Source organism: Anarhichas minor, unplaced genomic scaffold, assembly GCF_050575085.1.
Source record: "Anarhichas minor isolate MPS153535 unplaced genomic scaffold, ASM5057508v1 ptg000045l, whole genome shotgun sequence".
In the NCBI taxonomy this organism is placed as follows: Eukaryota; Metazoa; Chordata; class Actinopteri; order Perciformes; family Anarhichadidae; genus Anarhichas; species Anarhichas minor.
This window is the reverse complement of record NW_027466491.1, coordinates 348,251-364,135: the sequence shown is the minus strand read 5'-3', so window position 1 is coordinate 364,135 and position 15,885 is coordinate 348,251. Positions and strand designations below refer to the sequence as shown.

The window sequence follows — 15,885 nt, the reverse complement described above, 5'->3', positions numbered from 1 at the left end:
AACTAAAGCTGCCAGACAAATGTAGTGGAGTTAAAAGTACAATATTTCCCTCTGAGATGTAGTGGAGTGGAAGTACCTTGAATGTGTACATAAGTACAGTACTTAAGCAAATATACTTTTCTATATTCCACCACTGATCATAATATTTAGTCTTACCACTCGCAGTTTATCAAAACCATACAATGTACTCCTTTTTATAAAGAGGTGGAATAATATAGAGCAGGATTGAGTTCAGTCTATTGGTCCGGCCCTCCACAACAGTCCCTGTTTCTCATGTGGCCCCTTGGGAAGAATAATTGCCCACCTCTGGCGTAGAGTATCTTCCATGCAGTGTATCTCGGGATTCCCGCTCCCCTCTCAACCTCGCATCACCGCTGAGCACCGCACACATACCACATGTCCCCGACGGTCGGGGTTGATAGTTTTATAGATAATTAAGTTGATGGGTTATGAAATTTATATGATAAAAAAACTACTTGAAATTGTTCAAACGCTTGTTTTCCTGTGCAGCTATGTTTCAATGCTTCCTCACATGCTACAGGGATAGCGATGTTTCCACTCCGATCACAACACCTCCGTGTGGGAGGGAGAGCAGGGCAACATAATTTGACTTGACATGAGACTTGAGAGGTCTTGCAATCCAGCGAGAGGGGCCCCATCGTCTGATGAGCTCCGCTCTGAGAGACGCACCTGGCATAAATCGACTCAGGCAGTCATTTAGACAGCCCAGGATTGGGGTTGAGGACCTCTGCGTGAATGTAATTCAAGCCTCCTTTTACTCCAGCACAAGGAACTTGGGGGGCGCAGTTTCTTTTGAAATGGCAGACTTATATTTCCCTTTTTACTTGCTAAATGCAATACCCTTTTTCTCAGAAATCTAAAGCTGGGAAGAAAAGGTAAAACAGCACCTTGAGGAGAGCAGACACCTTTTCCTTCTCTCATTTCCTTTTATTCCCAGACAGCACGGGGAGGTCTGGAGTTGAATGCATGATGTGTGTTAATATATCCAGAGGAAGACTGATTGAGACGGAGACCAAGGAGGTGAGAAAGAGCAGCGCGTTCTCACTTCAAATACAGCAGCTCGGTCAGTGGCCCTTCGCTCCACGGTTTTCAGTCGGCCCCTGTGGACACTCACGCTTGGTGTCGTAAAGATCTGCAGCTGCCAGATTCCCTTTAGAAAACCTCTCATTTTACTGCACCAGGGTAAGACAGTCGGCCCCACTTAGTGCTGGTTCGATGCTGCCTCCCGCCAGAGCTTCGGCTGTGTAGGAAATTTGGGTTTAGAACTGGGTTTTAAGAAATTATAATAGAAGGGTTTAATAATTCATAATTAAGAAATCATAATTCAGGACTTCTAAACACATCCGGTGAGATACTGGAAATTTGGAAAATAGACTGAGTGATTGTTTTGTTTGATTATTTTGAGGATTTTTTTGTTTTATTGGGTTATAATGGGATTTCAGGGTGCAATAATTAAGAAATGTAATTTTGTCAAGTGTAAAAAGAGCAGACAAGGCTTCTCAGAAAATTATTCTCTAGCCCTCAGGATGGAGCCTGGACTCGATGCAGGACCATTCCCTCCTCCACCATCTACAGCCCCAACACCTGGACACCAGAGGACTTCAACCGGAATCGACTGTTATTGTGTGTAGTGAGGCAAGCGTAGGGTGATCAGATAGGGGTGGATGAAAATGAAAAAAAATAATAATACTTGAATTGTCTGCGATTGTTTAGATAGGGGAAACTCAACCTCGAATTGCTGAGGGGGATTGTGTTTCCAGGGTATTATTTAATCTGCTGTGAACAGCGGAGTAGGGGAGAGTTGTAGGAAATTTGGGTTTAGAACTGGGTTTTAAGAAATTATAATAGAAGGGTTTAATAATTCATAATTAAGAAATCATAATTATAAGTGTTTTGGAATACACTTTCGCTTACTTGGGCAGAGGCTGGCACTTAGCCCCGAAAACCGGTAGCTCCTGTAGGGGCCCCGGTTCTTGAGAACTGACTCGCCAGGCCATTGCTTTGAGTGAATAAATGAATCGTGTGGGTAATTAGGGAATTAAGAGACAATAAGTCCAGTAATACGTGTGTCTAGTCTGCGTTCTAGCAGTGTTGACATATGTTTAAATGTTGAATGAGACTGTGCCATAACGTTTGTAGCTGTAGGAGCTAGCTAAGCGCTTGCTCCGGACCTTATTGTACTGTAAATAGAAAAGAAATGTGCTTGTAAAGACAATAACCGGTGGATTGTGAGAGGGGTCAAAGGACGTACGAGTGGAAATAAAGTGAGGGATTTTGGAGAAACGTGTGAGTGGGGATCTTTTGTTATAAGTTACGCTTCGCCGTTAGCATAACATAGCTTAAGCTACCGGAAGTACTATTATTTTGTAGAAGAAGAAAAACGGCAAAAAGCAACTCCGCCGCCTAGCGGCCAGGAGGAGCAATTCCTAGAGAATTACAAAACTAGTGTTTCGATTGTGATCACCTTGGAGTGTGTTTGGAGCAGAGGAAAAGGTGAAGCAGAGGAAAATGAATTGATGCAGAGGTGAGTTGCACACACACATCTAAGAATTGGATTGTGAATTTTTAAATTGTATCTCTACATGTGACAACTTTGTACCCAACTACAGATTAGCGAAGATGTATTCTAACATTTACTGCTGAATCTTGGGTAGTTCTGTTTTGCTTGGTTTTAGTCAAGGTGCATAGTCGAGTGGATCCAGATCTGGGGAGTGGAGCAGTGGATCCCAGTTTTGGATCGACGCGCATACAATGCGACGCAGAGGGTGGAGAACACAGAGGCATCCGCAGACAGGAGAATGCAGTCGCCTATTGTATCGCCAGGCAGCTGGCTGTGGATGAGTTCCACAGGTGTAAGTGGTGCTGACTAGCAGGGGGGACTGGACCATGGGAGGTTCATTTTATAGCCAAGATACATAGATGACATAGGGGGATGTCTAATGAATTTAAAGCCAGAAATCAAATAGCTGCAGATTTAGAATCTGTTTGCTCTCAAAGGGTGTCAATCAATAAAAATGTCAATTGGATCAATTACCTTTACTATAACCAACAGCGTTTTGTAAAGTTCACCAGGGACGCTACATCAGGACTGCATGCACAGCTAGCGAAGACTAGTTTAATGACCTTGCAGAATAGAATAGCATTAGATATGATTCTAGCTGAGAAAGGCGGAGTTTGCAGGATGTTTGGATCTGCCTGCTGTACGTTCATTCCAAATAACACAGCTTCTGATGGGTCGGTGACCAAGGCGCTGGCCGGATTGACGACACTCAGCCACGAGCTAGCAGAGGACTCTGGTGTCGGTAATCCAGTCACCGACTGGTAGGAGGGGCAATCGGTTACGTGTCGACGATGAGGAAGAATTTGAACTTCTGATGGCCACTGTTTAGTTGAGGCCACCATCGATACCATAGCAGGACTTCACAAGCAGCTCCTGAACATCTTCACTGAGATCCTGAAGGACCTGATTAGGCCCAGATGGACTTCTAAACACATCCGATGAGATACTGGAAATTTGGAAAATAGACTGAGTGATTGTTTTGTTTGATTATTTTGAGGATTTTTTTGTTTTATTGGGTTATAATGGGATTTCAGGGTGCAATAATTAAGAAATGTAATTTTGTCAAGTGTAAAAAGAGCAGACAAGGCTTCTCAGAAAATTCTTCTCTAGCCCTCAGGATGGAGCCTGGACTCGATGCAGGACCATTCCCTCCTCCACCATCTACAGCCCCAACACCTGGACACCAGAGGACTTCAACCGGAATCGACTGTTATTGTGTGTAGTGAGGCAAGCGTAGGGTGATCAGATAGGGGTGGATGAAAATTAAAAAAAAATAATAATACTTGAATTGTCTGCGATTGTTTAGATAGGGGAAACTCAACCTCGAATTGCTGAGGGGGATTGTGTTTCCAGGGTATTATTTAATCTGCTGTGAACAGCAGAGTAGGGGAGAGTTGTAGGAAATTTGGGTTTAGAACTGGGTTTTAAGAAATTATAATAGAAGGGTTTAATAATTAAGAAATCATAATTATAAGTGTTTTGGAATACACTTTCGCTTACTTGGGCAGAGGCTGGCACTTAGCACCGAAAACCGGTAGCTCCTGTAGGGGCCCCTGTTCTTGAGAACTGACTCGCCAGGCCATTGCTTTGAGTGAATAAATGAATCGTGTGGGTAATTAGGGAATTAAGAGACAATAAGTCCAGTAATACGTGTGTCTAGTCTGCGTTCTAGCAGTGTTGACATATGTTTAAATGTTGAATGAGACTGTGCCATAACGTTTGTAGCTGTAGGAGCTAGCTAAGCGCTTGCTCCGGACCTTATTGTACTGTAAATAGAAAAGAAAGGTGCTTGTAAAGACAATAACCGGTGGATTGTGAGAGGGGTCAAAGGACGTACGAGTGGAAATAAAGTGTGGGATTTTGGAGAAACGTGTGAGTGGGGATCTTTTGTTATAAGTTACGCTTCGCCGTTAGCATAACATAGCTTAAGCTACCGGAAGTACTATTATTTTGTAGAAGAAGAAAAACGGCAAAAAGCAACTCCGCCGCCTAGCGGCCAGGATGAGTAATTCCTAGAGAATTACAAAACTAGTGTTTCGGATGTGATCACCTTGAAATGTGTTTGGAGCAGAGGAAAAGGTGAAGCAGAGGAAAATGTATTGATGCAGAGGTGAGTTGCACACACATCTAAGAATTGGATTGTGAATTTTTAAATTGTATCTCTACATGTGACTGTAAGAGCTAGCTAAGCGCTTGCTCCGGACCTTATTGTGCTGTAAATAGAAAAGAAAGGTGCTTGTAAAGACAATAACCGGTGGATTGTGAGAGGGGTCAAAGGACGTACGAGTGGAAATAAAGTGTGGGATTTTGGAGAAACGTGTGAGTGGGGATCTTTTGTTATAAGTTACGCTTCGCCGTTAGCATAACATAGCTTAAGCTACCGGAAGTACTATTATTTTGTAGAAGAAGAAAAACGGCAAAAAGCAACTCCGCCGCCTAGCGGCCAGGATGAGTAATTCCTAGAGAATTACAAAACTAGTGTTTCGGATGTGATCACCTTGGAGTGTGTTTGGAGCAGAGGAAAAGGTGAAGCAGAGGAAAATTAATTGATGCAGAGGTGAGTTGCACACACACATCTAAGAATTGGATTGTGAATTTTTAAATTGTATCTCTACATGACAACTTTGTACCCAACTACAGATTAGCGAAGATGTATTCTAACATTTACTGCTGAATCTTGGGTAGTTCTGTTTTGCTTGGTTTTAGTCAAGGTGCATAGTCGAGTGGATCCAGATCTGGGGAGTGGAGCAGTGGATCCCAGTTTTGGATCGACGCGCACACAATACGACGCAGAGGGTGGAGAACACAGAGGCATCCGCAGACAGGAGAAAGCAGTCGCCTATTGTGTCGCCAGGCAGCTGGCTGTGGATGAGTTCCACAGGTGTAAGTGGTGCTGACTAGCAGGGGGGACTGGACCATGGGAGGTTCATTTTATAGCCAAGATACATAGATGACATAGGGGGGTGTCTAATGAATTTAAAGCCAGAAATCAAATAGCTGCAGATTTAGAATCTGTTTTCTCTCAAAGGGTGTCAATCAATAAAAATGTCAATTGGATCAATTACCTTTACTATAACCAACAGCGTTTTGTAAAGTTCACCAGGGACGCTACATCAGGACTGCATGCACAGCTAGCGAAGACTAGTTTAATGACCTTGCAGAATAGAATAGCATTAGATATGATTCTAGCTGAGAAAGGCGGAGTTTGCAGGATGTTTGGATCTGCCTGCTGTACGTTCATTCCAAATAACACAGCTTCTGATGGGTCGGTGACCAAGGCGCTGGCCGGATTGACGACACTCGGCCACGAGCTAGCAGACGACTCTGGTGTCGGTAATCCAGTCACCGACTGGTAGGAGGGGCAATCAGTTACGTGTCGACGATGAGGAAGAATTTGAACTTCTGATGGCCACTGTTTAGTTGAGGCCACCATCGATGCCATAGCAGGACTTCACAAGCAGCTCCTGAACATCTTCACTGAGATCCTGAAGGACCTGATTAGGCCCAGATGGACTTCTAAACACATCTGATGAGATACTGGAAATTTGGAAAATAGACCGAGTGATTGTTTTGTTTGATTATTTTGAGGATTTTTTTGTTTAATTGGGTTATAATGGGATTTCAGGGTGCAATACTTAAGAAATGTAATTTTGTCAAGTGTAAAAAGAGCAGACAAGGCTTCTCAGAAAATTCTTCTCTAGCCCTCAGGATGGAGCCTGGACTCGATGCAGGACCATTCCCTCCTCCACCATCTACAGCCCCAACACCTGGACACCAGAGGACTTCAACCGGAATCGACTGTTATTGTGTGTAGTGAGGCAAGCGTAGGGTGATCAGATAGGGGTGGATGAAAATAAAAAATAATAATAATACTTGAATTGTCTGCGATTGTTTAGATAGGGGAAACTCAACCTCGAATTGCTGAGGGGGATTGTGTTTCCAGGGTATTATTTAATCCGCTGTGAACAGCGGAGTAGGGGGGAGTTGTAGGAAATTTGGGTTTAGAACTGGGTTTTAAGAAATTATAATAGAAGGGTTTAATAATTCATAATTAAGAAATCATAATTAGAAGTGTTTTGGAATACACTTTCGCTTACTTGGGCAGAGGCTGGCACTTAGCCCCGAAAACCGGTAGCTCCTGTAGGGGCCCCGGTTCTTGAGAACTGACTCACAAGGCCTTTGCTTTGAGTGAATAAATGAATCGTGTGGGTAATTAGGGAATTAAGAGACAATAAGTCCAGTAATACGTGTGTCTAGTCTGCGTTCTAGCAGTGTTGACATATGTTGAATGAGACTGTGCCATAACGTTTGTAGCTGTAGGAGCTAGCTAAGCGCTTGCTCCGGACCTTATTGTACTGTAAATAGAAAAGAAAGGTGCTTGTAAAGACAATAACCGGTGGATTGTGAGAGGGGTCAAAGGACGTACGAGTGGAAATAAAGTGTGGGATTTTGGAGAAACGTGTGAGTGGGGATCTTTTGTTATAAGTTACGCTTCGCCGTTAGCATAACATAGCTTAAGCTACCGGAAGTACTATTATTTTGTAGAAGAAGAAAAACGGCAAAAAGCAACTCCGCCGCCTAGCGGCCAGGATGAGTAATTCCTAGAGAATTACAAAACTAGTGTTTCGGATGTGATCACCTTGAAATGTGTTTGGAGCAGAGGAAAAGGTGAAGCAGAGGAAAATGTATTGATGCAGAGGTGAGTTGCACACACATCTAAGAATTGGATTGTGAATTTTTAAATTGTATCTCTACATGTGACTGTAAGAGCTAGCTAAGCGCTTGCTCCGGACCTTATTGTGCTGTAAATAGAAAAGAAAGGTGCTTGTAAAGACAATAACCGGTGGATTGTGAGAGGGGTCAAAGGACGTACGAGTGGAAATAAAGTGTGGGATTTTGGAGAAACGTGTGAGTGGGGATCTTTTGTTATAAGTTACGCTTCGCCGTTAGCATAACATAGCTTAAGCTACCGGAAGTACTATTATTTTGTAGAAGAAGAAAAACGGCAAAAAGCAACTCCGCCGCCTAGCGGCCAGGATGAGCAATTCCTAGAGAATTACAAAACTAGTGTTTCGGATGTGATCACCTTGAAATGTGTTTGGAGCAGAGGAAAATGAATTGATGCAGAGGTGAGTTGCACACACATCTAAGAATTGGATTGTGAATTTTTAAATTGTATCTCTACATGTGACTGTAAGAGCTAGCTAAGCGCTTGCTCCGGACCTTATTGTGCTGTAAATAGAAAAGAAAGGTGCTTGTAAAGACAATAACCGGTGGATTGTGAGAGGGGTCAAAGGACGTACGAGTGGAAATAAAGTGTGGGATTTTGGAGAAACGTGAGAGTGGGGATCTTTTGTTATAAGTTACGCTTCGCCGTTAGCATAGCCGTTGGCATAACATAGCTTAAGCTACCGGAAGTACTATTATTTTGTAGAAGAAGAAAAACGGCAAAAAGCAACTCCGCCGCCTAGCGGCCAGGAGGAGCAATTCCTAGAGAATTACAAAACTAGTGTTTCGATTGTGATCACCTTGGAGTGTGTTTGGAGCAGAGGAAAAGGTGAAGCAGAGGAAAATTAATTGATGCAGAGGTGAGTTGCACACACACATCTAAGAATTGGATTGTGAATTTTTAAATTGTATCTCTACATGTGACAACTTTGTACCCAACTACAGATTAGCGAAGATGTATTCTAACATTTACTGCTGAATCTTGGGTAGTTCTGTTTTGCTTGGTTTTAGTCAAGGTGCATAGTCGAGTGGATCCAGATCTGGGGAGTGGAGCAGTGGATCCCAGTTTTGGATCGACGCGCACACAATACGACGCAGAGGGTGGAGAACACAGAGGCATCCGCAGACAGGAGAAAGCAGTCGCCTATTGTGTCGCCAGGCAGCTGGCTGTGGATGAGTTCCACAGGTGTAAGTGGTGCTGACTAGCAGGGGGGACTGGACCATGGGAGGTTCATTTTATAGCCAAGATACATAGATGACATAGGGGGGTGTCTAATGAATTTAAAGCCAGAAATCAAATAGCTGCAGATTTAGAATCTGTTTTCTCTCAAAGGGTGTCAATCAATAAAAATGTCAATTGGATCAATTACCTTTACTATAACCAACAGCGTTTTGTAAAGTTCACCAGGGACGCTACATCAGGACTGCATGCACAGCTAGCGAAGACTAGTTTAATGACCTTGCAGAATAGAATAGCATTAGATATGATTCTAGCTGAGAAAGGCGGAGTTTGGAGGATGTTTGGATCTGCCTGCTGTACGTTCATTCCAAATAACACAGCTTCTGATGGGTCGGTGAAAGACAGCTGCAGAAGTGTAAATTGTTTCTTCGGGTGTCGTGGGGAGTCGGACCCGCTGACAGGCATTAAGACTACATATAAATGGCGAATGTTGGAGCTAATTGTCTTGTTGTTGTAACTTCAGATAAACTTTGGAATTTTGCACAAAGCGATGACTGTGTTTTTGGTCTCTCATCGCTTATACTGGAAGTATGAAAAGGAGGAACGATAATGTACAGAATATAAACAGCAGGCATCTCATTGTCTTATGAGTCAAATGCAACTTTTTAGAAGTAAACAGTAACGAGTAAATCTCTCCCCGTCTCTTTTCTATTAGTTTTGCACCCTCTCAGTCTCAATCATCTCACAGCAACGATATGCATGGAGAAAGAGTTAAAGACGCACACACACACACACACACACACACACACTCACACCCCAGACAAGCGCACAGAATCCACATCGCCATGACAACTCTGCCGAGCAGGGGCCCCCGCTGTGGGACATGGAATGGGATTCCTCTGCTCGTTATTTACTCAAATGCCTGCTCTTGGTCCTCGACTTTACAGAGAGGCGGTCATTATTCTGTCTGAGAGATCTGCCTTGAAATGATGCGTGGGTGGCAGCTGACAGGATTACATAGTGACTGGATGAATAATGTATCTCACAGTTTTGCCTTACATGTGTACGCATACATCGCGCATACAGACGCAACCATGGGGCAAATACAAGAAGGACCGGCTCGAAGCCAAACAAAAACAATTTATGGAACACGAAACTGCTTTGTAAACAAATGTTCCCACCTTGGAAAAGAAAAATGACGACAACGCATGAATAATGGAAGCATGTTGTTGTGCTGCAATCTCTTGAGTGGTTTAGCTATTTGCTGAAATCAAGCACTGCTGTATTGTGCTGCTATTTATCCCTCTACGATGTGAAAACAAGACAGAAAAGTGGGTCTTTAACTCTCATATTCCTCTGCTTGGCATTTAAAGTGAAGTGAATGAATTTAACGTGCGTTTTGAATAAAAACAAAATGCTCAAGATCTGAAAAGTTCATGCTCGCTATGAGGTAAATGCTTTCCTCATTTTAGTTTATTCATGACACAGAAAAGCACTCCAAAGTTGAGAAGGGCTAAAGGAATATCTCTCCCCCCACGTGCGTGTGTGTGTGTGTGTGTGAGGAAACACTGTGAATCCTCTAATCAAGACACATGGATTTGCAATCAGTGTCTGGCGAGAGATGGGTAATTAAGTCTGGGCCACTTCTGGGCTGCAGCCTAACACACATGCATGCACAAACAGGGGCGCGTGCACACACACACACACACAAACACTTCTTACACTCGTCATTTTCATTACACTCCCAATGAAGGGAGAATACCTGAATGAGATATCAATTATAATTATAAGAGCACGAGGATCCATCTATTCTCGGCCATGCCCCGACACAATCACACTTTCTCCCCTAAAAGGAAACTCATAACCATAATTCTCTCACACAAAAGGAAGATTGACATCAAATCCATGTCACGCGGTTCACCAGAGGCAGATAGAGACTTTCTTTGTCCTTCCTTTACAAATACATACAATCAGGCTTGTATTCACAGCTATCAGCCTTTTTGTGTGTCAGAGTTCTTGTAGCCCACTTGGCTCTCTCATAGTTCACCAGGGTTTCTCCCTGACCCTGTGAACACCGAGAGGACTTGTTTGTGGGAACAAAAGAGGCAGGGAAGAAAAAAAATAAAATAGGAAAGAGAATAAAGAAAGAAAGAGAGCCTAACTCTCAAACTGCCACCTGGATATTCAAGAGCCCCTCAAAATGGACACAAGCATCCGTATTTCAAGTGCAAATGTCGTCAGTAATAAAACGCTAATTAAAACGTCTCTCGTGAGCCTCAAATCGAAGTAAACAATGAGTCAGGGTAACACGTCATGCGTTGCTGAAGTTAAAAAGAGCCCTCAAGGATTTCAACGTGCAGCACAACCAGGCGGCGACCTCCGCGTCTTAAGTGCCTTAAGCATTCTTTCTCATGGCCATCAGGCCATCAATCTGATTGTATGCAAGTCTATGAGAACATGGCTCTACTTCTCGCCTGATTTATTACCTCAGTAAACACGAGTTTATGGTCTCTAATGAACATCATGCTGTAGATTTAGTTTCAAGTCTTCTTTAATACAGCATGATGTTCATTTAGAGCAAAATAGTCGATAAAGGGTATGCTTTAGGGCCAACGTGTGCCTAACGGGTGACTTTGCACACTCAGTTATTATATAAAGTCTATGAGCACAACTCAAAGTTTACTTTGGGTAAAGTTGCAGGAGCTGAGCCTGTAGGTTATATACATCAAGGTGTAAAGTATAAATCAGTTTAACGCCATGTCGTGTAAATAAAACATCATCAGTCACCATTTAAAATCGAGAGGTGCACAAGTTAAACTTGTGAATTCTTTTGGCCTCGATCATTGTGTAGTTAAAATCTGATATTGTGACAGCTCTACTTGTGATACGTATGGCTATAAAAGACAAGACCTGAGTTAAAGCTGTTTGAAATTTAAAAAACGAGTCTGAGAACCGAAATAGCACCGGCTTTACGAGGAACAGGATTGTCAAGAATAGATTAATGGACTTGCGACAGTGAAAACTTAACTTTATGGATTCTTGATGATTGCACTGAATTCATTGCAGGAGGGTTGTGGTCAAATGAAAAGAAAAGAGGGAAGCATGTAATGCGCGCGCGCACACACACACACACACACACACACACACACACACACACACACACACTAGTGCGGGTTGGCCAGGAAACTACTCAACATTGTTTTGCATTCTGTTGCTCTCACTCTCCTTCTCTCCCGCTCTCTCACACACACACACTCTGGAGTTTGATTGAACAATGTAATTAGCTGTAATTAGCACTCATTAAAATTGTTAAAGATCCCTCCTGTCGTGTCAAGTTTGCAGGTGTGTGTCTGACAAAGTGCAACACACACATACAAAGACACACACACAAACATGCATGCATACATACAGACACAACCTCAGCAAGCAACAGCTGTGGCCTCCGTTACCTTTGTTTTTAATACATGTTGACAGGGTTTCTATTTCTGCACCAAATCACTCGTGACGTCTTCGGAAACAGAGTCGATACATTTGCTATGTGAGCCTTGTGGAATATATCCATCCATCTCTCCATTATCTGTAGCTGTCGATGCTGTGCAGGGCTGCGGGACATTGGGTGGGAGGCGGGGTTCACCCTGTACAGGTCGTCAGGGGCATTAAGGAATATATGAATCTATTCAAAGCTTTTCACTTCTTCACGTCTTGATTTCTTTTAGCTGCATATATTTTGCAGTAATTTGGTATAAAAAATGAAGAGTGAATGTATTTGGACTTTCCTTTTTTTTTATGCTTTATTTTTTTTATGCAACTATTCAAACATCCTTTCCTCCCAATATTTATAATAATATAATTATATGTATTCTATAGACTTTACCATTTTTGCAGCCATAAAAATGGCAGCCTAAATTATTATAGTATTCCATATGTACAATACATGTTACACTTTATTGATGGTCTTAAAAAAGACTACGGCGTAATTATGAAATAGATGTGTGTGTGTGTGGATGATGAAGTGGGAGTGGAGGGAGGGGTTACTTGAGTAGAGCTTCAGGGCAAACAACATTGTTTTGCACTTTAGAGGCGTCCATGATGCATGTAAAAGCACATGCGCGCACGCACACACACACACACACACACACGCACGGGTCTCTCCATCTCCCTCCGTCATTCCTTTTGAGTGGGAAACCTACCTCTGCAATCACCATGGCGATTGCTGCTCAAGCTGATGACAGTGTTGCTCCGAAAACAAAAAAATTAATAGTGGAACACGCACTGAAAAGAAAGACACAAACACACACACACACACACGTTGCCAGGTTGTTGCCAGTGTTCAGTGATGGGATGCCAGCTTGGCTGTTATTTCCCCCCCCCCCCCCTTTACAGATCTCAAGGCTCTAGAAGGCTTCGAATGAACAAGCAAATTGGATTAAAAAGACACAATTGAAAGGAAGCAATGAGGGCTTCACCATGACAGAGACAAAATATGTGAAGCAAAGGAGGCCAAAAGTGCAGCATCATGGATAAATGTAGATAATGAAGTATCCTAATGAAGCTGATCTTGATCCAAAGTATTTGAATATTAAATATCTGTGAATAATGTTTATGTTCTAATCCAGCTGCACGGTGCAGGCTAACACTAAAGTAAGTATTGTCTTATTTGTACCCTGCATCCGAGCTTTCCGCTAAGGCAGTGTTTTGTAACATATCTGTGGAGGCTGGCCTCAGTGTGGAACCGTTTTTGGGCCAAACAGCAGCACTTCAGAGATGTGGTGCACCTCTGAAGTGCCTCCGTCACTAAAATAGAGGCAAAGCAATTCTTTCAAACTGAAAACTCGCTCCCTGTCGGAGTGGATGCCTGTCTCGAAGCGGCTAGCCGGCTGTTTGTTTGTGCTGCTTTGTGGATCACTTACTTTAAGAAGCACAGAGGGGCATCTCTGACTGCTGGGACAGCTGGAACGCATCGGTTTGGAATAAATAAAGGTCTGGTATTGGACAGGCTTGGATACTGTTCAGTTCAAAATGCTGCCCTGACACTAATCTCGTCACTCGGCTTCGGTCTACCTCATCTTTATGCAAAAACAATGTTTTAAATGCTGATTGGCATACATTTACGTCTGACTAGAACCTTTCAAATCCTGAATGTCACATTACTTTGTAAGTTCGCACAAGAAGAAAAAAAATGATTTATGTGTTGATGCGAGTGCGGTTTCATGGGTCTTGTCATTTATCTAAAGCAGTGATTCTCAAACAAGGGGAGCAATGACAAATTGAAGACGAAGCGCAGCAATGATTTGTCCTTACATAAATGTTTTACTCCCTGTGACTGAAGAAAGGATGGATAACTCATATTTAACAGTTACATATTAACAACTACAGGTCTCTCTCTGCATTGATCTTGATGTGTTATGCGTGCTATATTATTGAGAGTAAATTCAGTCTTATTTTGACAAAATCCAAACAACTATTTGTGCTCAATTATTTCTAACCAAAGCACTTTCAGATTCAGACTCTGTCAAAGTCTGTTTTGCAGTGATATGCTCTTACTTTTTCTGACAACTGGTAGAACAACAACAACAAAGTTATGTTAAAGTATAAACAGGCTAACATCAAGGAAACAGATATTGTAATCTTTAGCATTGCTGCAGAGGACAGGCTGCCTAACAAGCCTGTATACACGATGGATGTGTTTGTATGTGTAAGAATACCCTCGAGTGTGTGTGGGAGTGTTTTTGTGTACGTGTAATTGTATATGTTCAGCCTCTCTAATTACCGAGCAGCAGAGAGTCTTCCAGACAGAAAATGTACAAACTTCTTGGAGAATGTAGTGTGTACTCACTTAAAAAGGATGAGGTTTGTGTTTAATCCTCTTCATAATGCCACTCTTTACTCATTTGCTGTGACCATCGATCAACATTGGAGCACACTCCCAGCTGTGGGCACACCTACGACTCACCCGAGAGCTTTTTCCGAGCGACTGCCCAATGATCCGACCACCTCTCCGAGGGTGCAGTAGGCCTGGCCCAGGAAGTCCTGCGGAGTTAGAGAAAGAGAGAGGGAGGCTTTTAAAACGCACATAAAATTTAATTCATAAAATAAAAAAAAATGGACATAAAAAGGCCCCTGTCCCTGATCTCATCTCCATGTTCCCTATTGACGGATAATACTGCCGGGTAGATTGAGCCCCACTCTGCTCCCTTACCACTTTCCTGGTAGATTAAGTTGCCATCCCATAATGAAACTTCACAGCTGGCAGAGACGCAAAGGCAGTGAGATGGAGAGAAGAGTATACGCACACAAAATGTGTGTGCATCGGTCCTGGAGACAGCTGCAGACTAAATGTGTACGCATGACCATGTGGGATTCATAAAATGTTAGTCTGTCTGCGCAAAACGATGGCAGCCTTCAAAATAAAAGTTCGGAACACAACTTCTGTAACAGTACGGCAGGTCGCTCCCTCTAATTGTATAGAAGCTGTTACAGAAAACCTGCCACCTCGATCCCGGTTTCACCAGGGGGCACGCTGTTGAGACCGTTCGTCTTATTGGACGCCGTCTCTAATATCTGACTGGAGCCGCTCCGAGCGGCACTAACGCAACGGATTCTCTTTGCTCCATTGATTCGAAAATTGGGTTATTCTGGCTGTACAGCCATCCATCTAGCCTGCTCCGTGTCAACCCGTCTACCTCATTGAACCCATCAGTGTTGCACAGATACGGTCACAAGACTCTCCTTTGCCATAAACAAATTTGTGTTGGCCACTAGTGCTGAAATAACAATGGAAAATTATATTTTTCATGATATTTTCCACTGTTTATGACGTAGAGGCTGTGCAGTAAAGTCCCAAATCGCCTAGCAACCTTGGCTGTTGCCAGCGTGAGGTCCATCGGAGATTTGGCTGTGAGCAACTAATGGCTAAATATACAACAGCGTGGGCTAAAAAAAGATTTAATAAGAAAGAAAGATAGCTGTGTGTGGGTGCAGCTCCATTCAGTAATGTTCTGGAAAAATCAACAGTTTGATAAGACGGAGATCTGCGGCGGAGGAGGAGGAGGATAAAACATTGGATATGGATACTATGGAGACGATGCTGGGAGCTCAGTGCTTCTCATCCATGAGCTGGAGAAGTTTCATGCCGAGATTTTCAAAATCAATACTACAATATTGGAAAAAACTTATCTGAGGAACCTGCAGGTTTTTTCAGAAGGTAAGTGGTCCATTTGAGGGTCTTGATAATCAATTAAAGAGATTAAATACAAAAGTTTCCTGCTGGAGGATAAACACATCTTCACAACCTGGCAACCCAAGAGTCAGCCTGTCTATCTGCATACAGAGATATACAGTAAATGAGTGAGATATCATGATCAGGACCGTGTGCGTGTGGTTTTTTTCCGCTCTC

The 15,885-nt window shown here is 42.9% G+C and overlaps 1 protein-coding gene across 1 annotated transcript in view; it reads right to left on the bottom strand.

Annotated features, from left to right (window-relative positions):
* LOC142970987 (copine-8) overlaps positions 1-15,885 on the bottom strand; it is an 83,634-nt gene that overhangs the window by 29,350 nt on the left and 38,399 nt on the right. Inside the window, exon 6 of the mRNA XM_076111539.1 lies at positions 14,443-14,519. Coding sequence (XP_075967654.1) covers positions 14,443-14,519 — 77 coding nt within the window. The remainder of the gene's footprint in view (positions 1-14,442; positions 14,520-15,885) is intronic.